The sequence below is a fragment of the Phyllobates terribilis genome, unplaced genomic scaffold (genome assembly GCF_046119375.1).
Source record: "Phyllobates terribilis strain yellow unplaced genomic scaffold, ASM4611937v1 Scaffold_1__5_contigs__length_1240528914, whole genome shotgun sequence".
Lineage (NCBI taxonomy): Eukaryota > Metazoa > Chordata > Amphibia > Anura > Dendrobatidae > Phyllobates > Phyllobates terribilis.
The window spans coordinates 715,508,712-715,535,039 of NW_027362761.1; the positions used below are offsets into that span (position 1 = coordinate 715,508,712).

A 26,328-nucleotide genomic window follows, 5' to 3' on the forward strand; every position below is an offset into this window, starting at 1 on the left:
TGAATCCTAGCAGCTCCGTGTTTGTAAAATGTCACAAGTCACTGCACACCATTACACATAATCACACACTAGTGGTGGGGAACTTAATGGGAACCTGACAGGTCCCCTATGCCCTCCAACTCACCAGCATTTGCATATTTGTTGTTAAATACCCTGCCTAACCAGCCCTTTATAGTGTTTATACCCTGGATCCCAGTGTTTAACACCATAATACATGTTTAAAAAAAGCCTTTATAAACTTTGCTTTTCAGATGCTAATTACCGTATATTCCGGCGTATAAGACGACTTTTGAAGACTGAAAAATCTTCTGTCTAGTCTGGGGTCGTCTTATACGCCGGTAATGCTTTTGAACTTTCAGAAATTGACATGCGGGGATACTCTGGGGGTGTTAATAAGCTGCCGTGGCCGTATCCCTGCCATGTCGGAGTTAATATAAGGTGGAGGGAGTTAAAATACGGTGGCGGTAGGTCCAGACGGTCAGCGCTTCTGTGCTGAAACGGACACATCGCTGCGTATTCCCAGCTCCGGACACAGCGCAGGGCTTCTGTGCCGACAGCTTTCACTTGTCACAGAAGCGCTGCGCTGTGTCCGGAGCTGGGAAGTTCGCATCGCTTCTGTGACAATATATGAAAAGCCGGCAATTCAGCAGCGGCATAAGCCGGCACCCGACAATTTAGAATAGAAAGAATAGAGCATCACACATAGATTAGATAGATAGAAACATGTCAGTCACATATATATGAAGTACAGTGACAGTAATGCTTACTGTACTTGTCATTTAGTGTAAAGGATTTATTAAAACAAATAATAGTGTTTTCATGCACCGTCTCTTTAAAAAAGCCGGCCGGCAATTCAGCATCTGTACCCGACAATTTATAACAGACAGAATAGAGCTTCACACATAGATTAGATAGATAGAAACATGTCAGTCACATATATATGAAGTACAGTGACAGTGCTGGTTACTGTACTTGTCATCTAGTGTTAAAATAACGGATTTATTAAAAAAAAAATTGGCGTGGGGTTCCCCTTAATTTTAGTCTCTAGCGGAGGTTAAGCAGACAGCTGGGGCAAATGTTTGAAGCCTGGGAAGGGGGTAATACCCACGGAGCTTCCCAGGCTACTAATATCAGCCCCCAGCTGAATACCTAGCCTTTACTAGCTATTAAAATGGGGGATCCCAAAAAAATGACGTGGGGTCCCCCCTATTTTAATAGCTAGCAAAGGCTAGGCAGACAGCTGGAGGCTGATATTAATAGCCCAGGAAGGGTGCCATGAATATTGGCCCCCTCCCAGGCTAGAAACACCAGCCGTCAGCCGCCCCAGAAATGGCGCATTCATAGGATGCGCCAATTCTGGCACTTAGCCTCGCTCTTCCCACTGCCCTATAGCGGTGGCAGTGGGGTAATAGGGCTGGGGTTGATGTCAGCTTATAATGCCAGCTGACATCAAGCCCAGGTTAGTAATGGAGAGGCGTCTATAAGACACCCCCATTACTAACCCCATAGTCAAAGTTAAAAAAAACACAAACACCCAGAATAAAGTCCTTTAATTGAAATAAAGACACAATCCTTTATTGTTCTAAATTAAACCATACTTACCATCACGCCCATTCCAGCTGAAGCCAACGATCTCCTGCAATAAAAGAAAAATAATAAAGCAACCTCATCCTTACCTCTCCATGGTTCCCACGACAGCTTCAGCTCTGCTACATCGAGATGACAGGCTGGACCGCAGCAGAACACTGCCGTCCAGCCTGTCATCCCGCAGACACTGAGAAGCGCAGGCATGCTTGCGCTCCTCAGTGTCTGACTGTGACGGCATCCAGATGAGCCGACAATGAACTCAGCTCACCTCCTGGACGTCCGTCACTGACAGCGTGGGAAACTTCTACTGCGCATGCGGGGAGCAGGAGAATTTTCCCACGCTGTCAGTGACGTGCATGAGGTGAGCCGAGTTCATTGGACATGATCTCGGCTCATCTGGATGCCGTCACAGTCAGACACTGAGGAGCACAAGCAAGCCTGCGCTTCTCAGTGTCTGCCGCATGGCAAGCTGAACGGCAGCGTTCTGCTGCGGTGCAGCCTGTCATGTGAATGTAGCAGAGCTGGACCGGTCCTGGGAACCATGGAGAGGTAAGGATGAGGTTGCTTTATTATTTTACTTTTATTGCAGGAGATCGTTGGCTTCAGCTGGAATGGGCGTGATGGTAAGTATGGTTTAATTTAGAACATTAAAAAATTGTGTCTTTATTTCAATTAAAGGACTTTATTCTGGGTGTTGTGTTTTTTTTAATTACTTTACTAGAAATTCATGGTGTTCATGTCTAATATTGGCGTGACCCCATGAATTTCGGGCTTAGGGCCAGCTGATAATGCCAAGCTGGCCTTAACCCCTTTATTACCCAGTGAGCCACCGCACCAGGGCCCTGGATGAGTTGGGTACAGCGCCAGAAGATGGCGCTTCTATGAACGCGCCATTTTCCGGGGTGGCTGCGGACTGCAATTTGCAGCGGGTGGGGCCCAGAAAGCTTGGGCCTCCCTGCGCTGCAGATTCCAGTCCCCAGCTGCCTAGTTGTACCTGGCTGGACACAAAAATAGGGCGAAGCCCCACGTATTTTTTTTTTTAATTATTTCATGAAATAATTAAAAAAAAAAGGGCTTCCCTATATTGTTGTGTCCGGCCAGGTACAAATAGGCAGCTGGTGGTTGGGGGCAGCCCGTTCCTGCCTGCTGTACCTGGCTGGACACAAAAATATGGCGAAGCCCCACATCAACATTTTTGGGAAAAATTAATTACAAAATTAATAATTTAGGGACTGCATCTTTATTAACCCCTCAATTGTCATTTAGTGTTAAAATAAAGGATTTTTTAAAAAGAAAATTGGCGTGGGATCCACCATCATTATAGTCTCTAGCGGAGGTTAAGCAGACGGCTGGGGCAGATGTTTGAAGTCTGGGAAGAGGGTAATACCCACGGAGCTTCCCAGGCTACTAATATCAGCCCCCAGCTGAATACCTAGCCTTTACTAGCTATTAGAATGGGGGACCCCCCCAAAAAATGACGTGGGGTCCCCCCTATTTTAATATGTTTATGAGTGACAGTTTTCCTGCTATATACCTGCATGTCATAAGAATTTAAATTAAAAAAGGACCATGTTAAATTCAAATCTGTTTTTTTTTAATTTTTACCGGTGTTTGGTATGCGTTGGAAAAGGGGTAGTCTTATACGGTGAATATATCCTAAACTCTATATTTTAACAGGAAAGTAGGGGGGTCGTCTTATACACCAGGTCGTCTTATACGCCGGAATATACGGTAGTCCTTTCACTATTCCATGGGGCATTGCTTTCCCCAGACTAGTCGGCCCTCACAGCATATTATCATGCCCTTGTGGGCGTGATAACATGATTTGCAAGAGTTGGCTTCATCCATAGCAAGTTTTCAGCAAATCTTGCGCATGTGCGCGCCTTTCAACACCCATGTCATTGCGACTCTAAAGCCAGGTGTACACTTCCCGGCTTCAGAGGTACACTGCGCATGTCCAGAAGTGAGGAAGACGTCAGACTGTCAGGTTCCCTTTAAATTGTATTTCTTATCTATTTTTCTATTCAATTACAGCTTTAAAAACATGATTATAATAGTTTTCTTAATATAATAGACTTTTCATTGTAGGATATTATATTAAGAAATTCTCTTTCTAATACTCTAATGCCATGTTATTTCAGCCACATAGGTGGGAAAATCTTGGTTTGAAAGGGAACTAGAGAGTGACTACAAATCTAAATTTGGCAGTAGATCCTGATCCTGTTTGCAAAAATTACAGCAACACCATAATAGAAAACTGCCAATATCTTTGCCAGAAAAACAAAACTAACTTAATTTATGAATTTCACCTAACGTCTAAATTACTGATTTATGACCATCTTCAAGTTTTGGGTAAAAATCCTTTTTAACTGGACAACACAGATTAAAAATATCACAGGGGTAAATTTATCATATTTTTTAAGTAGAATTTCTGTATATTTGCAAAAGTCCAAATAATTGTAACATTATGTAATCAAAAAAGTAACACCCCATAATTATGAAGCATTAGTATGTATTGTGAAATTTCTTACTAATAGTGGTAAATTTTAGTTATGCATTACAATTACGCTATATTAATTTTAATTTTTCTTGCTGAATAAAAACTCCTACACTCAGAAGCTACTGTTGCATACAGAACAATTAAAAGCCAACATACGCTCAACCAGCAGTCTCATTGTTGATTTTTTTTGTAGCACTTTGCAGTATAAATAACATGGCCTCCAAATAAACGTGCAGAGAAAAAGTAAGGGTCAACACATTGCTCCAAGAGTAGCGCATTTTAAGTAAAATATCCATTGTGTAGGTATACAGCTTGATTTGCATGTCCAAATCTTAAAATTACACTGTTGTGTTTCAGCTTGCAGGTTTTCACTACAAGCTTAAAAAAAAGAACAAAAAACTAAGAAACTTGTGACAGTGGCTGTGAGATATTCAGGCTTCTAGTTTCTTTATTTCAAATCTATGGTAAGAGATCAGATTCCATTTCTGCAGGGAGCTTAGAGTGGAAAGAAAGAAGATCCACATCATAGTCTGTAAATACAAAACAAGAGTACATTAGAGAACATAGTGAATAAATTGGTGAATGAAAAATAAAATATGCTACATGTACAGTGTCCATTTTAAGACCTGATCAGATATCAAAATCAAACATCAGAATGATGTCAGTTTGAGGCTAAATACCCTGTCTTAGAACTGACTTTGATAAGTGACTCTGATATGGGACCTTGTTATCTGACTTTAATATATAACTTTGACATCTGACTTTTACAACTAAATAAAAAAAAAAGTTCACTGTCTGCTGCTGGGATATGAACCTAAAACTCTATGCCCAGAAGCCAGTACTCTTACAATTGAGCTATACACTCTATGTGGTTATGTAATTTTCAGTGCAAACCTGTATGAAACTCATTGGGACTTTCACACAGACCTCATCCAAGCCAAATTCAAATGATGTGTGACTCTGATATCTGACTTTCTTCACACATCAGAATCAGAATCACAATGACTTTTAGACAACCTGAGTATTTTCATGGGTAATCCGATAAGCAGAGAAAAACTACCAGTCATTAACACTTGACCCAATGGCTGCGTGGTAAAGCTTCTGCCTCATAAAGTGCAGCTTCTGGGTTCAAATCCCAGGAGCAGAATATATATTTTTTATGTTTAGTTAGCACTCAAACTGCATGGATGTTTTACTTTTAATATCTGACATTCTGACTGTTATCCTGACGTATTAAGAAAGCGTTTTCAGACACGCTGTCTATTTGCATGGTAAATCACATAGCCAAAGTAAATTGGGAGGCACTAATTTACTATATATCTTTTTCCAAGTGATTGTATGTTTGCATAATTTCTTAGGAAGGGGTCTAATGATAACATTTCTTTATTGTAAATTTTTCTTTCCATCGACCCAAGAACTGGCTGCAACCTCCCAATTCTCATCCACCCTGAACTTATTTTAGTGTGCACCATAATAAATGTTATGACTAAGTGCATTGTTTTCTGCCCTAAAATTAAAAGTGAAGTGCAAACAACTGTTCAGAGCAGTTACCAACCTATTTCATCCAGTCTGGTTGAGGTAGGGTTCTTATGAAACAAATCAATGTGTTTATCCATTTGGTCTCTCGTTGCAGTTGAAAAGTTACACTGCATACACCTGTAGTTGTCTCGTGTATGCTCCCATATTATACGACTGTTGGTTGTATGGCCTAGAAGGAAGATAGAAATATGTACGGTAAATCATGTTGTATCAAATGTAGACAACAATACCATGATCATTTTGCGTTACAGTCTTTATTTGCCTTGATTCTATGGGTTTTGCAGTCTTTTAGCAAAAAAACTTTAAAGTTTGTGGTTCAATGACAAACTTTCCAACATAAAAATATAAATCCTGGCCAAATCCTTCCTGCTTGTTGGACTGTAAGGGAATATATGCCAATATCATGAAATCACCCCTAGAATCCAAGTAAAAATATACAAAGAAAAACAGAGAGTAAAATAGAAATAATTGGTGGAAAAATAAACAGTAATGTAAAATGTAAATTGCGACTAAAATAAAGGGAGATTCTAGAAGTCATAATATCAAACTGATAAATATAACAAGATCAAAACAAGAAGACACTGTGGTCCAATGTAGGATCCTAATAGTGCATTCAGATTAACCCCTTTACCCCTAGGGTGGTTTGCATGTTAATGACCAGGGCAATTTTTACAATTCTGATCACTGTCACTTTATGAGGTAATTACTCTGGAATGATTCAACGGATCCCCCTGATTCTGAGACTGTTTTTTCATGACATATTATACTTTATGATAGTGGTAAAATTTGTTCGCTATGTCTTGCGTTTATTTGTGAAAAATCAGAAATTTGGGGAAAATTTTGCAATTTTCAAAATTAGAATTTTCATGGCCTTAAATCAGAGAGATATGTCACACAAAATTGTTAATAAATAACATTTCCCACATGTCTACTTTACATCAGCACAATTTTGGAAACACATTTTTTTTTGTCAGGAACTTATATATTGGTTAAAAGTTGAAAAGTGAATTCTCATTTTTCCAACAAAATTTACAAAACCATTTTTTTTAGGGACCACATCACATTTGAAGTGACTTTGAGGGGCCTTTATGACAGAAAATACACAAAAGTGACACCATTCTAAAAACTGCACCCCTCAATGTGCTCAAAACCACATTCAAGAAGTTTGTTAACCCTTCAGGTGCTTCACATAATGTAATGTGGAAGGAAAAAAAATGAACATTTAACTTTTTTCACAAAAATGTTACTTTAAACCCCAATTTTTTTATTTTCGCAAGGGTATCAGGAAAAAATGGACCCCAAAATTTGTTGTGCAATTCCTCCTGAGCACGCCGATACCTAATATGTAGGGGAAAACCATTGTTTGGGCGCACGGCAGGGATCGGAAGGGAACGAGCGCCATTTGACTTTTTGAATGTAAAATTTGCTTGAATAATTAGTGGACGCCATGTCGCGTTTGGAGAGCCCCTGATGTGCCTAAACAGTGGAAACCCCCCACAAGTGACACCATTTTGGAAACTAGACCCCTCAGGGAACTTATCTAGATGTGTGGTGAGCACCCTGAACCCCCAAGTGCTTCACAGAAGTTTATAACATGGAGCCGTGAAAATAAAAAAATCTAACTTTTTCCACAAAAATAATGTTTTAGCCCCAATTTTTTTATTTTCACAAGGGTAAGAGGAGAAAATGGACCCCAAAAACCATTGTGCAATTTCTCCTGAGTACACCAATACCCCATATGTGGGGAAAATACAGTGTTTGGGCGCACAGCAGAGTTCAGAAGGGAAGGAGCACTGTGTGACTTTTTGAACGCGAAATTGGCTGGAATTGAGAGAGGACGCCATGTTGCGTTTGGAGAGCCCCTGATGTGCCTAAACAGTGGAAACCCCCCACAAGTGACACCATTTTGGAGACTACACCCCTCAAGGATTTTATCAAGGGGTATAGTGAACATTTTGAACAGAATTTGATAACTTATTCAATATGATGACCTAATATCATTAGTCTTGAGTGCAAGTGCTCGCTACTTGAGTTTGCATCGGATACTCAGGTATGCACCATGTATCGCGGGTACTCAAGTGACATGCTCGAGTCCCCGCCCGCATGTTTCACGGTTGTTAGACACCCAAAAAAAAAAAACATATGGGGGATCTTGTGCATGGCAGGCAATCCCCGCGAGTTTTTTTTGGCTGTATAACAGCTGCAAAACATATGGGGTGGAGATTCAAGCATGTCACTCGAGCACCCGATGCAAACTCAAGTAGCAAACTTGCGCTCAGCACTAATCGCCATATCGTCGTCATTTTTCTTTACTTTTGAAAAAATCCCAAACCCAACACAACCCTAACCCCAACCCTAATACAACCCCAGCCCTAGCACAACCACGACCCTAGCCCAACCCTAACCCTAGGAGTTTATGTTTTAACGCCGTATAAGTGATTCAATGACTTTATTCTTCGGGTCAGTGCGATTACAGCGATACCAGATTGATATCGGGTTTTTATGATTGACAGCTGTCACACACTAAAAAAAACATTTTTTTGCAAAGACTAGTTTTTCATCGCCATATTTTGAGAGCTATAATTTTTCCATATTTCGGCCGACAGAGTCATGTGACGTCTTGTTTTTTGCGGGACAAGTTGACGTTTTTATTGGCACCATTTTTGGGCACGTGACATTTTTTGATCGCTTTCTATTCAGATTTTTGCGAGGCAGAATAAACAAAAACCAACAATTCAGGAATCGGTTTTTTTTTATGTCGTTTTGCGTGTGGTAAAATTGATAAGGCAGCTTTATTCTTTGGGTCAGTACATTTACAGCGGTACAACATTTATATTTTTTTATGTTTTGGCGCTTTTACACAATAAAAAGTATTTTCTAGAAAAAAAATTTTTGCATCACTTTATTCTGTGAGCTATAATTTTTTTATTTTTCGGCTGATGGAGCTGTATGGCGGCTTGTTGCTTGCGGGACAAGATGACGTTTTCAGTGGTACCATTTTTATTTACATTAGTCTTTTTGATCGCGTTCCTTTTGTTTGGCGGTATGATGATAAAGCATTGTTTTTTGCTTCGTTTTTTTTTTTTCTTTTTTACCGTGTTCACTAAAGGGGTTAACTAGTGGAACAGTTTTATAAGTCAGGTCGTTCTGGACGCAGCGATACCAAAAAAGTGTACTTTTATTGTTTTGTTTTCATAATATTTATTTATGGGTACAGTATATTTTTATTTTTTTGGATTTTTTTAAAATATTTTTACAAAGTTTTTTTTATTTTTGTTTTCACTTTGACACTTTTCTTACTTTTACACATTGTCCCACTATGGGACTTTCACTTTTTGCAGTCTGATCGCCTGTATAGCATAGACATGCAGCAGCATCTCTATGCTATCCAGGCTGTCAGCGCTGCACAGGGCCAGCCCGAGAGATTACGGCGCCCTAGGCAAAACTATTTTGTTTCGCCCCTACTATTCTTGGCAGTAGATGAAAACTTGGGATATAAATTTAGGAGCAAAATAAACCACAACAACGATTAATTAACTCTCTCCTAACTCTTTAATCTTCTGAGAACTTGTATAGGACAAATATATACAAAGTAATCAATAACACAAAACAAAAACGACCATAGGTAATTAAAATTTTTGTTTCCTTGCCTTTTTTTTTGAAAAGGATGACACTAAGTCACCGAGGTTAATTTGTTTAGCAACTTCAGATTCTATCGAAATTGTTGCCAACCCAACCAACCTCTCTTGCGTCATATTTGCCCTTAAATATGTTTTAATTAGCTTTAGTTTTCAGAAGCTTCTCTCTCCTGAGGCCATGGACACAGGCAGAGTCAAAAGAATTCTTAGAGCCACCACCAGGTTGGGGACACTTTCTTTCAAGTCAGATTTAAGCAAAAGTTCAAGAACGTCTTTTGGTGATGAATCTTCTGGAACACGTCTTGACATTGCCTGCAGTTCACCACATAGCTCTATGGCATCGATGTCTTTTACTTCGTTGTGTGTAAGAGACTTTTCCAGAGCTTTACACTTATCCAGAACAGATTTGCTTGGTTTTCCCTCAAGTGAACGGATGTGGTACAAAAATCCAAATTTCAATTCCATTTCTTTCAGCTGAGTGAACAGCTCATCAACTGAATTTATAGCAGTATCTAAGATCTCAAAGTAAAAGTTTATTTTGAAACTCTGTTTCTCATCTCTTATGGGCTCATCTTTCCCTTCATAAGAGAACTGTCTGTTTTTTTTCTTTAAACGTTTTGGCGCAGAACTTGACTCAAAATTAGCTGGTATGCCAAGCTCTTCTGCGATTTCCCTCGCATCAACTAACAGCTTCTCAAACTCTTCATCGCTTCTTAATGATTGCAGATATTTCTTTGTTTTGTCAAGGTGTTGAGAAGCAGCAGCTAAATCGAATTCTTGTGACTGAAGTAACTTACTTGTCAAATTGATTTCGTACAAAATGTTGAACCATACTAGAACAGATGTAACAAGATGTAACAAAAGAAAAGGTTCCAACTTGTTTAGCAAGACCTTGAGCTTCTAGCCGGGAGACATTTCCAGAGCTTCCTGTGAGACTTAATATTTTCTGCTATGTCCATTAGGGCATCATGGACTTCGCTCAATTGGTAACGGAGGAGGGCCAGAGCATCAATTCTACTTTCCCACCTTGTTACGCTTAGAGGTTTTAGAGTCAGAGATGGCAAATGACGCACGAGTACTTCCCAACGCTGAGTTGACGAAGAGAAAAATATGTAGAGATTTTGAACTAACAGGAAAAAAGTTGTCGCTCCAAAACAACATTTAGCGGCATAGTTGACGACTAAGTTTAGAGAATAGGAGCTGCAAGGCACAAAGAATGCATGTGGGTTTATGTCCAAAATTCGTCTTTGTAGTCCAATGTTTTTTCCCTTCATGTTGCTCCCATTGTCGTAGCCTTGCCCTCGTAAGTTGTCCACAGAGAGCGACAGTTCTTCAAATTTGTTCAAGACAGCGGCTGTCAAACCACCTCCAGTTGTATCAGAAACAGGAATGAATCCCCAGAAGTGCTCTTTAATTTCAAACTTTTTGTCTTCTGATGTGGAAACAAACCGAACAATGATAGTCATTTGTTCAACATGAGACACGTCAGAAGTACAATCCAGCACTACAGAAAAGTATTTTGCAGTTTTGACATCGTCAAGAATCTTTTCCTGAATACCATTACTTAGCAGTTGAATCATCTCATTCTGTATTGTTTTTCCCAAATAATGTGCATGAATCTCTTTGTCCCGGATTTTCCGAATGTGCTCACACATGACGGGATCGAACATAGCCAAATACTCCACAAATTTCAAAAAGTTCCCATTATTAGATGCAAACAATGCATCATTTGATCCACGGAACGCTACGTTTTGCGTACCTAGTACCCTCACTAGAGCTATCAACCTTTCTAAAATTTGATGCCAGTATTTTTCTTGCTCTTCAATTTTGCGTAAGTGTTCTTCGTCAATGGTCTTGTTCATATTAAGTCTATTTTCGAGTTCCTTCCATTTTTGAAAGCTAATCATGTAATCTTTGCTTTTTTCGTGGCTGGCTAAAATAGCAGATATGTTTTTCCAGTCATTTACACCATCAGTACCTAAGGCTGAGCGTTTGATGATTCCTAGTTGAAGTGATGAGTCTGGAAACAACGTGCAGCAAAAACAAAAAACTGAATTTTTCTGAATAGAATACGTTAGCCAATTGCGTTCAAGACTTTCACCATTGACAAGACGACGTTTATAGTGAACACAAGAAAATTTTCTACGATTAGTGTCCAAAGGAAAATCAAAATCTTTAACTTGTGTGGGGCCGAGTTTTACTACATCTAGGGGTAAGTCATCATTGATTACGGTCCACGTAGCGGGATCGTCCGAATAGTCTTTGCGTAGTATTTCTATAGATGTACCAGCCTCCATGTCAGTACTGGTACTTTGATCAGATCTACCACCAGATATTGATGGTTGTAGTTCACTATTTTCAGCATGAGAAACAAATTCTATTTCCACATTCGATATTTCCGAGGCAACAGAAGCCTGTTGTTCCAACGTTTGGAATTCCGCGTCTTCATTTCTATTGCTTAGATATTTTAAAAATGACCCTTTGATTTTTGAAAGTGATTTCTCCTCCTCAGCTTTTCTTTTACGGTTCTGAAACCCCGAAAGTTTTTTCTTCTCATCAGCCATGACTCGTTACAACACACAGCATTTACCTAAAAGTTAACGCACCGATTAAAATTGTTATCTGAACATTATATAATACGATTTTACTTTTAAGACAAAAACCACAAATTTCTTTAACAATTTCCAATGTTTCCAATATTTTTGAAAATCAAAACAATATACCTACCTCGCAGCACCTAACACTTTAGAACCTAGGCCAAAAATTTACTAAAAACCTCCTATTTCTATTTGCATTCATGAAACCTCATGGAACAATGAATCTAATGAATATACAAAATAACAGCAATGGCTCACATGATAAAGCATGCAAACAGTAGAGACATACCTCGAAAATATTATAATCGTGCGCGCCGACATGCAAAAAACGTAGATACTATCTCCCTTGCCTTAGCTGGCCTGACTGGCAGTCCAGGCAGTCTACGCCAATGCGTCAAAACAGACTTCTCCCACTAGCCGCATCGACTGCTGATGACATCTATCAAATACCTGTCAGCAGACAATGCAAACGACTCACGTCCGTAGTTTTGCGCCTTCCTTCCATGCGTAAATTGAAGCTCAACGTTTTTTCTTTTAAATTTATGGTAAAAAAATTTATGTACACTTTTCTTTCCATCCCTAAAACTTTTTGCCTTTTGAAAAGATTTTTTATAATTTTTTCTATTTTTTCTCGGGCGCCCCCTTAGGGTCGGCGCCCTAGGCGGCCGCCTAGTTCGCCTATACGTTCGGGCCGGCCCTGGCGCTGCACAGGGAGAAGTTACTTTGATCGAGCACTGCACACGATCAAAGTAACTTCCTCCAGTCTGGTGACAAGCACTGGGACCCAGCTCAGATAGCGCGGGACGCCGGAGAGGAGGTAAGTATGGGTGCTTACCTTCCCTTGCTCCCGGGACCACTCCTTGCACATTGTCACAGCTGACATCAGGTACTATCAGCTGACGCCTCGTGGCGATCGCGCCCGCAGAGCTTGGGCGCGATTATTACGTATCTGGCCCAAAAAGCCCAGGGCACAGATAAGTATCAATACGCCCCATGTCAGAAAGGGGTTACAGAGAATGTGCCATCAAAACATGACCAATTGTTTAAACTTTTAACTTAAAATAAAAATCCTAAAATCATGCAACTTTCATTTAGGACATCTAATTCTGTAGAGATCACTTTTCAGTAATCCTATCGATGCCATTACAGGCAGAAAATAACAGATTTTTATTTATTTATTTTAATCACTTTTATAGTGCCATTAATTCCACAGCGCTTCACAGACAATATCAGCACTGTCCCCATTGGGGCTCGCAAACTAAATTCCCTATCAGTATGTCTTTGGAGTGTGGGAGGAAACCGGAGAACCCAGAGGAAACCCACACAAACACGGGAAGAAAATACAAACTCCTTGCAGATGTTGTCCTTGGTGGAATTTGAAACCAGGACCCCAGAGCTGCAAGGCTGCAGTGCTAACCACTGAGACACAGTGCTGCCCGTGAATGAAAAGGGGAGAACATACAAACACCTCACTCCTGTATATACAGTCGGCACATAAGATCCAACATTCATAGTAGATGATCGTCATGGCTCACATCCTTACTCTCCTTTCTAGTGATTTTTTCATGTCACGGAGCATGCTTATTTTCCGATAAAAGTTAATGAGTTAGATCTGTCTATTGCTGTCTTTGGTCTATGTGGCTTCTGCTTCAGTAAGCAGAACCCTTGTGAGACCATATGCTGGTGCGGTTTGCCCTGGGTTCCTCCTAATGCAGAACAATGCCAGACCTCACGTGGCTGGAGTGTGTCAGCAGTTCCTGCAAGATGAAAGCATTGAAGCTATGGACTGGCCCGCCCGTTCCCCAGACCTGAATCCAATTGAGCACATCTGGGACATCATGTCTTGTTCCATCCACCAATGTCACATTGCACCACAGACTGTCCAGGAGTTGGCGGATGCTTTAGTCCAGGTCTGGGAGGAGATCCCACAGGAGACCATACGCAACCTCATCAGGAGCATGCCCAGGAGTTGTAGGGAGGTCATACAGGCACGTGGAGGCCACACACAATACTGAGCCTCATTTTGACTTGTTTTAAGGACATTACATCAAAGTTGGATCAGCCTGTAGTGTGTTTTTCCACTTTAATTTTGGGGGTGATTCCAAATCCAGGTCTCCATTGGTTAATAAATTTGATTTCCATTGATTATTTTTGTGTGATTTTGTTGTCAGCACATTCAACTTTGTACAGAACAAAGTATTCAATTAGAATATTTCATTCATTCAGATCTAGGATGTGTTATTTGAGTGTACACACACACACACACACTACAGACCAAAAGTTTGGACACACCTCATTTAAAGATTTTTCTGTGTTTTCATAACTATGAAAATTGTACATTCACACTGAAGGCATCAAAACTATGAATTAACACATGTGGAATTATATACTTAAGAAAAAGTGTGAAACAACTGAAAATATGTCTTATATTCTAGGTTCTTCAAAGTAGCCAGCTTTGCTTTGATGACTGCTTTGCACACTCTTGGCATTCTCTTGATGAGCTTCAAGAGGTAGTCACCGGAAATGGTCTTCCAACAATCTTGAAGGAGTTCCCAGAGATGCTTAGCACTTGTTGGCCCTTTTGCCTTCACTCTGCGGTCCAGCTCACCCCAAACCATCTCGATTGGGTTCAGGTCTGGAGACTGTGGAGGCCAGGTCATCTGGAGTAGCACCCCATCACTCTCGTTCTTGGTCAAATAGCCCTTACACAGCTTGGAGGTGTGTTTGGGGTCATTGTCCTGTTGAAAAATAAATGATGGTCCAACTAAACGCAAACCGGATGGAATAGCATGCCGCTGCAAGATGCTGTGGTAGCCATGCTGGTTCAGTATGCCTTCAATTTTGAATAAATCCCCAACAGTGTCACAAGCAAAGCACCCCCACACAATCACACCTCCTCGTCTATGCTTCACGGTGGGAACCAGGCATGTAGAGTCCATCCGTTCACCTTTTCGGCGTCATACAAAGACACGGTGGTTGGAACCAAAGATCTCAAATTTGGACTCATCAGACCAAAGCACAGATTTCCACTGGTCTAATGTCCATTCCTTGTGTTCTTTAGCCCAAACAAGTCTCTTCTGCTTGTTGCCTGTCCTTAGCAGTAGTTTCCTAGCAGCTATTTTACCATGAAGGCCTGCTGCACAAAGTCTCCTCTTAACAGTTGTTGTTGAGATGTGTCTGCTGCTAGAACTCTGTGTGGCATTGACCTGGTCTCTAATCTGAGCTGCTGTTAACCTGCAATTTCTGAGGCTGGTGACTCGGATAAACTTATCCTCAGAAGCAGAGGTGACACTTGGTCTTCCTTTCCTGGGGCGGTCCTCATGTGAGCCAGTTTCTTTGTAGCGCTTGATGGTTTTTGCAACTGCACTTGGGGACACATTCAAAGTTTGCCCAATTTTTCGGACTGACTGACCTTCATTTCTTAAAGTAATGATGGCCACACGTTTTTCTTTACTTAGAATTTGTATTATGACAAGAAAAAAGCAGCTAACAGTCTATTCAGTAGGACTATCAGCTGTGTATCCACCTGACTTCTGCACAACCCAACTTATGGTCCCAACCCCATTTATAAGGCAAGAAATCCTACTTACTAAACCTGACAGGGCACACCTGTGAAGTGAAAACCATTTCCGGTGACTACCTCTTGAAGCTCATCAAGAGAATGCCAAGAGTGTGCAAAGCAGTCATCAAAGCAAAAGGTGGCTACTTTGAAGAACCTAGAATATAAGACATATTTTCAGTTGTTTCACATTTTTTGGTTAAGTATATAATTCCACATGTGTTAATTCATAGTTTTGATGCCTTGAGTGTGAATGTACAATTTTCATAGTCCTAAAAAATACAGAAAAATCTTTAAATGAGAAGGTGTGTCCAAACTTTTGGTCTGTACAGTGTATATCTATCACACACAGACACACCCCCCTCTTGAAAAAGCAGTCACGTGAAATGCGTGTTAGGGCAGCGAGGAGTGCGTTTGAGGTCCTGGGATAATATGGGTAAGCACTTGTCATTCTGCACTTTGCATATACCGTACTAATTGTCCTGGTGTTCAGGGGGTCCATACTAGCACTATGATTGTTTCTATGTGCACTTGCTAGCTGTTGACCTTGGTGTATTCACTGGGGCTCCCTCGGGTTGCTCCCATATCCCACACTGGACTCTGCTTATCCTTTCACTTTTTCAAGTTTCCTCCTTAATATACCTTGATATTGTATATTGATATTTGTCATTCTTAAATTTTCTCAAATTTGTACTTTTAAATTGGTGGTTAGTAGTTACTCCAGTTCCTGGTGGTTTCAACAGATACCAAACATGTATGGTTTATTTTTTATTTAAGTGGTGAAAAAAAAAAAATCGGAAATTTGTAAAAAAAAAAATTTTTGCTTTTGTCACCATTTTCCGAGACCCATAACATTGTAAATTCAGGAGCTGGGGCCGCATGAGGGCTTATTTTTTTGTACAATGAGCTGATGTTTTTACTGATGCAATTTTAGGGTAGATACAATGTTTTGATGGCCTCCTATTGCATTTTTTGCAAAGTTACAGTGGCCCATAAAACAATTTGATTTTTTTTCTCGTTAACCCGTTTACGATCTGATTTTTATTTATATTTTGATAGATTGGACTTTTACAAATGCAGCAATACCAAATGTGTATTTTTTTTTTAATTGCTTTAATAGGGAAATAGTAGGGCTATTTGAATTTTTTCTTTTTAATTTCCTTCATTTTTTTTAAAAACTTGCTTTTAACCTTTATTGTATTTATTAGTCCCCTTAGGGGACTTGAAGATGCGATTATCTGATCGCTTGTACTATACATAGCAGTGCTGATGCACTGCTATGCATAGTGAAAATCACGGTCTCCTATAAACACGCTTTTATAGAAGTATCATAATGGCAGGTCCTGAGGTCTTCAGCAGACCCCCGGCTGTCATAGCAACCCATTGGCGCCCCCCCGACCATGACATGGGAGAGCGGAATAACGCGCACCCTGCATTCAAACGACTGCTGATCGGTAGACGTTTACCAAATCGGTGGTCGTATCGTGCCACTGCTTGGTCCGTGTAAACAGACTTTTAAGAAAAATGGGCAAGTTCAGTTCTACAAGACGCCTTGTATTGTAGATATTTTGTACCTGGGACCTCCGTGTCCCTGTGCAATAATCGATGAGGTGCACATATAGACTGAACCAACATAACTCTGTGCAGGAGTAGTGCATGAACCATGAGCAACAAATCCGCCATGATGTTATAGAGATTATGTGTTGTAAAGATAATAGTGTAATTTCACAGTAGGCGCTCAACTGTAAATGTGATGTGTTAGCAATGAACTACAGCTAGTTGCTGTAGTGATTTGGCACCAATGATTGTATTAGGGTACATACAGTTCCAAACTTTGCAAAGACACTATTGTGACCTAAATTGCCTTCTATAATAACAGACTGATGTGTGTGGCAGTGCATAGAGAATGCACAGCTGACAATGAGGAGAGTTAAAACTGATCAAGACAAATTTTAGTCCGACACTCATGAAAATATTTGTTACAGTCTCACAGACCAGAGTATAGTGAAGCTGAATGCCTCTGCAAATGTATTGGGAAAGTGCTGTTGACTCTCAAAGTGATTGGTGATATTAAATCGATCTCTTGTCAGTGCTAGGGCTCATTCACACTTCCATGTATTGAAAGCATCATTGTTTTTCTCCCATTGAAGAAATCGTGCCAATATATTTAAATTTATTATATCTAGTCACAAATCTGTTTTTTTGTTGAACACATGTTTATGTGTACCATACCGAAAATGTATGTATTAAAAGATAATATATCTTTCCATATAAAAGAGATTTGCAAAGATGACACACTATAGCTCAGTTAAAAGAGTTGGCTGTGTGCGAAGGCCAAAAGCCAGCAGGGAAAAAGGGTCACCTTGCAAATATTTTTGAGTTTCAACTAATGTGTATTGGTACTGATTTTGTCCTTAGAGCGTGCCTGCAGTCCCCATTAAAGGAGTTCTCCGAGAACACGTTAAAAATTGCTGTTGTCACATATTTCAGGCTGCAACCCATCCTAGTCATGTTATAGACCGAAGAAAGAAGGCTTGAGACGTGTCATTTGTCAGCACAGAATGACAGTTCAGACCAAGTATAGGGCTTGATGCATCAGGGTGTGGCTAATCATTTAAAATACCTTCCCACCTGCTTGTTTTGCCCCCACCACATATTTGATTGACAGCACTGATTTCATAGAACCAAAGAAAGGTGGAGATAGATACAAAACAAGTAGGTGGGAAGGTGCATTTAAATGACTGGCCCCGCCATGACACACCGAGTGTCTGTATGTGGTTTGCACAGTCATTCTGTGCCGACAGAGTCCCTTTAATTTCTTACGGCAACTAAGGCGTGGCTCCATAAGAAGCATTTCAAGGTCCTAGCCAGTCTCTAGACCTGAACCTAATAGAAAATCTTTGGAGGAAGCTGAAACTCAATGTTGCCCAGCGACAGCCCTGAAACCTGAAAGATCTGGAGAAGATCTGTATAGAGGAGTGGGCCAAAATCCCTGATGCAGTGTGTGCAAACAAGAACTACAGGAAACAAAGAAACAAAAAGGTTTCTGTACCAAATATTCCGTTCTGTTTTTCTATTGTATCAAGTACTTATGCAATAAAATACAAATTAATTATGTAAAAATCATACTATGTGATATTCTGTATTTTTTTTTAAATTCATTTATTTTTTTTAAGATTCCGTCTCTCATATTGAAGTGTACGTACGATAAAAATTGCAGACTTTTTCATTCTTTGCAGGTGGAAAAACTTGCAAAATTATCAGTGTATCAAATACTTATTTTCCCCACTGTATATGGTGCATTATACTATATGGAAGACTACTCATGTTGCATTATATTATAAGGAGGACTATGGGTGCATTATACTATTAGGAGGACTATGGGGAGTGCATTATACTTCTGCTATGGAGCACCATGACTTCTATGTACACCCCTGGTGAGTATAATGGTTTATTTTTGTCTATACATTAAAGAACCGCGACAGAATGGGGCCGAGGGTAAGGGATGGAGATTATATAGGGAGAGGGCCCTGGTCCAAATCTTGCATCGGGGCCAATCAGACTTTAGTTACGCCACTGGCAGGTAAATAGCATTTTCCAAGATGAGAGGTTCCCTTTAATAGACCCAGTAAGATGCTCTTTTAACTGAATTCCTGAATTGAGAACCCCTCCATACAAATTTGAGTGTAACAGGGTTTATGAAAATAGTTACCCTTTTAAACAAGAACATTTAACGTTTATAAAATGCCATAGTGAAGGCATAATAGATAATCTATAGTGGTAGACCTCTGAGGCTCTCGGTGGTCTCCTTTTGGTTTTCTGATAACTGACAATTTTACTCCTGAAGACCAATTCTATCATGAAGGACATATGTGTAAAGGGCCTTCAGATGTGCTTATTGATACATTATTTGGAGTTAAAGGACCTTGAAACATTTCCACACCATAACTGCAGGGTAGAGCTCCTTGCAAATTGTGTTAATACAATTTGGTAAAAACTTTCAAAAACCAATATTGTTCAGGTACTCTTACACAAATAGTGGCTGAGCTCACAAATATCAGGAAATGATTGGGCACATTGGAGTTTTACACACCCGATAGTTTGTTAACAAAGCAGATTATACTTAACCCCATAAGATGTGGAGAGGGGACTGAGGATGAATATCTATCAACCAAACATGGATTTGGGCAATGGCTATCTAAGGTGTATGGCCACCCTTAAGGTACTGTGGCACAACAATCTTTTCACTTATGTGTATACAGATCAATTTGAAGATGTAGTCACATGTTTGAAGTTGGGTCAGATAGGAGAGCTACCTGGGATGTAATGAGGCAAATATAAAAAACATATCAACTGAATTACATTACAAAAGAAAAAAGTGCAGATCACTAAATTTGGTGACAAAATCTTAAAAAAATATATTTAAATCATTGTCACTTTAAATTTGTTACTATTCTTCCATTATAACACCCTTAATAAAAACAGGCATATCGCAAAACACATGCCTCAGTAGAACAACAAGTCATGTAGAAATCAGAGAACCAGCAGAAAGGATTTTTTTATGTTTCTGATTCCCCAACAACCAGTCCACAATTGTTTTCAGAAGTAGCATTAACATCACAATTAAAAAGAACTACAACTCTAAAATACAGTAAAAGGGCCAACAGTGTAAAATAAAGGCCATAATAAAATACAAGATAGAATACCTCTTTTGGACAAATGTGTAAACTATGTTTTAGTTAATATGAACAAAGGGACATTACGCCTCACTTGGCATAGTTCTCGATTGCCCATGTGTAAAAAAACAACAACAAAAAAAAAAAAAACACAAGTAACCGTACTAGTCCATGAATGTAACCTAGTTACCTTATAGCTGCCATCATCATACTTCATACCATGTAAATAAAAAAAACAAATTTACATTTCAATACACAGTAACCATCATAAACTTTCTGCCTGACCTTGGTTCTTTTTCCACATGGCATTAGAAGCAGGCAGGCTTTGGTTCCCCAGCAACGGTTTAAGTTTTTGAGACATGGATGCCTGTGGGGAGTTGTAGGATGATGGATTCATGTAGGGCAGATAGGAACTGGCAGCACTGGTTTGGGATGTGCCCGACACCCTTCCTCCAAATAGGTTTGGGTCAAACGCAGAAAATGAATTAGAAGCTTTAGATGCCAACTTGCTCATTGAGGCAAGATGTCCACCAGGAAGAGTAGAAGTTGAAGCTACTGCTGCCATTGATGTTGTAGGAATATCATCAGCCGCTGGGAGAGGAGTGTCCTTTTTAATACACTGGATGACACTTGTTTGACGACTCACTGGTCCTGCTGGGGTTGCTGTATCAGAATCAGAAGATGTGGGAAAGGATGCGGTACTTTGTGAGACTGAGCGTGCAGCGTTGTCAGAACACACATGAAGATGTTTAAATAGGGATCGGTGAGTACGGAAATGCTGCATACAGTTTTCACATCTGTTGAAGATTAATGAGAAAAGCAGAGAATTAAGTAAAAAACGAGCTAAAAATTAAACAGTTATAAAACATAATTCATGATTTCACTTCTTAAAAGTGAACACAATGGGTGGAGATGATCAATAGCGGTCTAATAGCAAAACTGGCTTAGTTGCCCATAGCAACCAACCAAAGCTCAGCTTTCACTTCTCTGGTAAAATGAAAGCTGCACTCTGATTGGTTGCTATGGGAAACTAAGCCAGTTTTACTATTAGACAGTTTTTGATTATCATCCCTAATGGGTTGGAAGAAGCTTAAAATGGAAGAGAAATCCCGGCCTTGACTCTGCTACAGGAGGGGGATTCGGTGATTGCTGTAGCTAGAGATCTGGGTGTGTTGAGAGAGGCAATTTATCAACTGAAGCGGTCAGAGGCGCCATTGCCTCCTGGGATGGCACCGCAGAGGAAGTTAGGCTTTGGCACCTAAGACTTCACCAAGGACTGATAAGCTTTTGAAGCATGAAGTGATGTCAAATCCTTCTATAACCGTCATTGAACTAAAAAAAAAAAAAAAAAAAAAAGTACCCTATGCTCCTTCAGAACATCGCAACTAGGACAATTCGTCACCACCTGCAGAAGAACTTGGGTCTACCAAGTCGCCATGCGGCAAAGAAGCCTCTGCTCACAGCAACAATGAAGAAGAAGAAAAGGCTTGCCTTTTGCAAGAAATATCAAGATTGGACATCTGAAAAGTGGAAGAAAGTGATGTTTAGAGATAACAGCACTTTCAGGTTGGTCAGAGGAGGCTCAAAGATTGTGCATTGTCCTAGTACTGCATCATGGTAGGACCCGAAATATGCGGTTAAGACTGTTAATGCACCCCACACTGTCAGGGTGTCTAAGTGGAAGCATGGGTAGGGCAGGTTTGTACTTCCTTCCCAAGAATGTAATTAAGAAAGCAAGCAGTTATATTAATGTTTTGGAAGAACAATTGCTTAATTTTTGGGTCATTCATCGGTGTGATAACTTTAGACATGATGGAGCCCCTACCCACAAAGCCAAGGCAGCATCAAAGCTTCTCAATGACCATAATATTAAACATTTTAGAGTGGCCAGGTAATTCCCCTGACCTTAACTTCATAGAAAATGCCTGGAATTTAATGAAAAATAAGGCTCAAGAGACATGACTTGGCAACATCAATGATCTAAAGGAGGCGCTGAAGACACTGTGGGTAACCATTGACTCCACGTACTTCACCAGCCTTGCTGAATCCAGGCCTAAACGACTGCAGATGGAGATAAAATGTAAAATAACGAAATATTAACTAACGAAATATCCACAATAAAACACTTGAATGTTGATTTTGTGGTGTTGTTGAACTGGTAAAGATTTTTGCCGGCACTGTACATATCCACTGCTACAGCCAAATCAATACCATCAGTAAAGTACACCAGGCATGTGGCTGTAGAGAGCAGTGGGCATCTTTCTCTAAATGATATGTAACCCTGTTTTATAAACACACTATTCGGCCATGTTCTCATAAGAGCTCATTTTGCAAAGAAAAACCTTTTCATATGGTCAATTTTTCATCCATCAGTGTTCTGTGGGTCATCGTTTTTCTCAAACAAAGAAACAAAAAACTTATTTCCTACATTATGTGTTATGCATTGTCCTTCTACAACCCCCATTATAGAATCACCGGGCTTGGAGGATGTTCATACAGTTGTTTAATGTTATTGAAAAAAAGCAGATCACAGACATGGCACAAAACTAAAGTCATTTCAAATGGCAACTTTAGGGCTTTAAGAAACACTAAAGAAATCAAGATAAAAAATATGGTACTCAGTAAGGTAATTTTTTTCAGACCAAGCAGAGGGAAAAAATTATGGAATCATGAAAAACAAACACACAAAAGAACACTCCAATACATCACTAGTATTTTGTTGCACCACCTCTGGCTTTAATAACAGCTTGCGGGAATGGACTTAATGAGTGACAAACAGTACTCTTCATCAATCTGGCTCTAACTTTCTCTGATTGCTGTTGCCAGATCAGCTTTGCAGGTTGGAGCCTTGTCATGGACCATTTTCTTCAACTTTCAAAGATTTTCAATTAGATTGAGATTTGGGCTATTTACAGGCCATGATATTGACCTTATGTGTCTTCTTTCAAGGAATGTTTTCACAGTTTTTGCTCTATGGCAGGATGCATTATCATCTTGAAAAATGATGTCATCATCCCCAAACATCCTTTCAATTGATGGGATAAGAAAACTGTCCAAAATATCAATGTAAACTTGGGCATTTATTGAAGATGTAATGACAGCCATCTCCCCAGGGCCTTTACCTGACATGCAAACCCATGTCATCAATGACTGTGGAAATTTGCATGTTCTCTTCATGCAGTCATCTTTATAAATCTCATTGGAACGGCACCAAACAAAAGTTCCAGCATTATCACCTTGCCCAATGCAGATTCGCGATTCATCACTGAATATGATTTTCATCCAGTCATCCACAGTCCACGATTGCTTTTCCTTAGCCCATTGTAACCTTGTTTTTTTCTGTCTAGGTGTAATGATGGCTTTTATTTAGCTTTTCTGTATGTAAATCCCATTTCCTTTAGGTGGTTTCTTACAGTTCAGTCACAGACATTGACTCCAGTTTCCTCCCATTCGTTCCTCATTTGTTTTGTTGTGCATTTCCTGTTTTGGAGACATATTGCTTTAAGTTTCCGGTCTTGACGCTTTGATGTCTTCCTTGGTCTACCAGTATGTTTGCCTTTAACAACCTTCCCATGTTGTTTGTATTTGGTCCAGATTTTAGACACAGCTGACTGTGAACAACCAACACCTTTTGCAACATTGCGTGATGATTTACCTTCTTTTAAGAGTTTGATAATCCTCTCCTTTGTTTCAATTGACATCTCTCATGTTGGAGCCATGATTCATGTCCGTCCACTTGGTGCAACAGCTCTCCAAGATGTGATCACTCCTTTTTAGATGCAGACTAACGAGCAGATCTAATTTGATGCAGGTGTTAGTTTTGGAAATGAAAATTTACAGGGTGATTCCATAATTTTTTTCTCAGAATTGAGTGATTCCATAATTTTTTCCCTCTGCTTGGTCTGAAAAAAATTACCATTACTGAGTACCACATTTTTTATCTTGATTTCTTTTAGTGTTTCTTAAAGCCCTAAAGTTGCCATTTGAAATGACTTTAGTTTTGTGCCATGTCTGTGATTTGCTTTTTTTCAACAACATTAAACAACTGAATGAACATCCTCCGAGCCCGGTGATTCCATAATTTTTGCCAGGGGTTGTGTATGTATAGAATTACAACAGAACATGACAGTTTGCAAATGTACATGTGCAATTCACCTTTACATAACTGGGACTTTGAGAAAAACTGCTTGCAGATCACGGAGCTCTATATAACTTGCTATAGAGTCATCTATAATATAACCGGGGATGCGTGTCTCGGTCTGAAGCCTCGATAGACTGCGCATGCGTGACGCACCTGCGCAGTCTGGCTCCAGACAGAAGCAGGCATCCAGCCGTTACAGATAAGAGGAGGTGTATGGCGCCGGAGATCGCGGTATGCGTAGACACTGAACGCATACCGCCATAGTTAGATACTTACCTGACCAGTAGGAGCGTTGCCGCGGCGCCTCTCTTCTGGCCGGAGACCGGGGCAGGAGTGAGGCGTCGGATCGGCGCGTGTGCATAGCGCTATCCTTCGTCATTTTACTGAAGACACATTTACAGTGCGTCTTCAGCAAAATGGTGCCGGACAGCGCGGTGCTCCGGCGCCGCTCTCCTCCCCCGGCCTCCGGCAGAACAGGACGCTTCAGCGCTGGAGTACAGAGAAGAGAGGTGAGTATAACTGTTTATTTTTTTTTTGTATGTGTGAAAGGGATGAGGGGGCCACACATATCAGGATTGTGGGGTGAGGGGACCATGCATATACCAGGATTGTGGGGTGAGGGGGACCATGCATATACCAGGATTGTGAGGTGAGGGGTACCACGCATATACCAGGATTGTGGGGTGAGGGGTACCACGCATACCAGGATTGGAGGTGAGGGGTGCCATGCATACCAGGATAGGGATGAGGGATGGGGTACCATACATACCAGGATAGGGATGAGGGATGGGGTACCATGCATACCAGGATAGGGATGAGGGGTGCCACGCATACCAGGATTGGGGGTGAGGGGTGCCACGCATACCAGGATTGGGGGTGAGGGGTGCCACGCATACCAGGATTGGGGGTGAGGGGTGCCACGCATACCAGGATAGGATGGTGGGGACAGGATGGGGGCAGCACAAATACCAGGAGGGGGGGCAGCACATACCACACATACCAGCATGGGAGACCATATACCAATAAAAATGCTCGCCACCCCGGCGTAGAACGGGTTCAATAGCTAGTTGTAATATAATGGTGACCCAGCATGAAAGCATTTTTTTTTCAGCCCCCCAAATCTTGTACAGTGAAGTTCATTTTGATAGAATAAGATCTTAGAATGAAATTATACCAATGTGCAACTTTCCATTACACACCTTGTCTGAATGTAGCGCAGTGTTAGGAAATGGCAACTCATGAAAAATTGCAGATGCCTTATGAAAAGTATTAGACAATGCAAACACTTGTATTAAAGTTTAATAAACACATATACAATGTTTTGCTAGAGCAAATACCCCAAGAAAAAAAAATAGAAGACCTTGAATCTATTCACTTACTTAAAGTAGCGGTTAGGCTTGTAATGGACTTTCAGGTGGCTCATAAGGTCTTGCATGCTATTTAGTATTTCTCCACATCCACTTATAGAGCAAAAGAACTTTTTATCTGTAAAAGAAAATAACAATTGTCAAAAAAAAAACATTTCTATGAATAAGATAGTCTCCATGATATAGTACTGAGGAAAATAACAGCTCTGTCACAACCAATGGACATTTTTATGTCTCAGATAAAAGGAAAAAAGTTAGACTTGAAGAAGTCCTCATTCTGTTACCAATGCCTAGCAAATATTTGTAAGCATATGAAATAGCTTTAGAAAAATACATAAAACTGAGAATTATGGACCGAGTGTGTTTATAGTAGATAGTCAAATAATGGATAACATCCTGCAAGTACAGTATAGGAAGGTAGTTAGAATCCTATATATCACCTTTGTGACCCCTTCCTACATAAGCAGTTTTGCAATAGGAATTTTGCTTCTCTTCTGGGATAAAACAATTACTCATCAAAAGAAATCTAGTCCTGCTTAAAAAGGAAACCCTTAAAAGGGTTTGTATGGTATTGACGCTATGTAACTTCAGACATCTGAATCATTTCAGCGAGCACACAGAACGCTGTCAGGATTCTCCAGTATGGACATCAAAAGCGGGGGATCACGTGACTGCAAGTATGCGATTTGCATACTTTCGAACACTACTAGACATGCTCAGCCTC

The 26,328-nt window shown here is 40.2% G+C and overlaps 1 protein-coding gene across 1 annotated transcript in view; it reads right to left on the reverse strand.

Annotated features, from left to right (window-relative positions):
- Positions 1 to 4,082: 4,082 nt before the first annotated feature.
- Positions 4,083 to 26,328, reverse strand: part of ZNF414 (zinc finger protein 414) — a 33,621-nt gene continuing 11,375 nt past the window's right edge. Inside the window, 4 exon segments of the mRNA XM_073686284.1 lie at positions 4,083 to 4,617; positions 5,643 to 5,795; positions 20,382 to 20,893; positions 25,617 to 25,722. Coding sequence (XP_073542385.1) covers positions 4,547 to 4,617; positions 5,643 to 5,795; positions 20,382 to 20,893; positions 25,617 to 25,722 — 842 coding nt within the window. The 3' untranslated portion in view covers positions 4,083 to 4,546.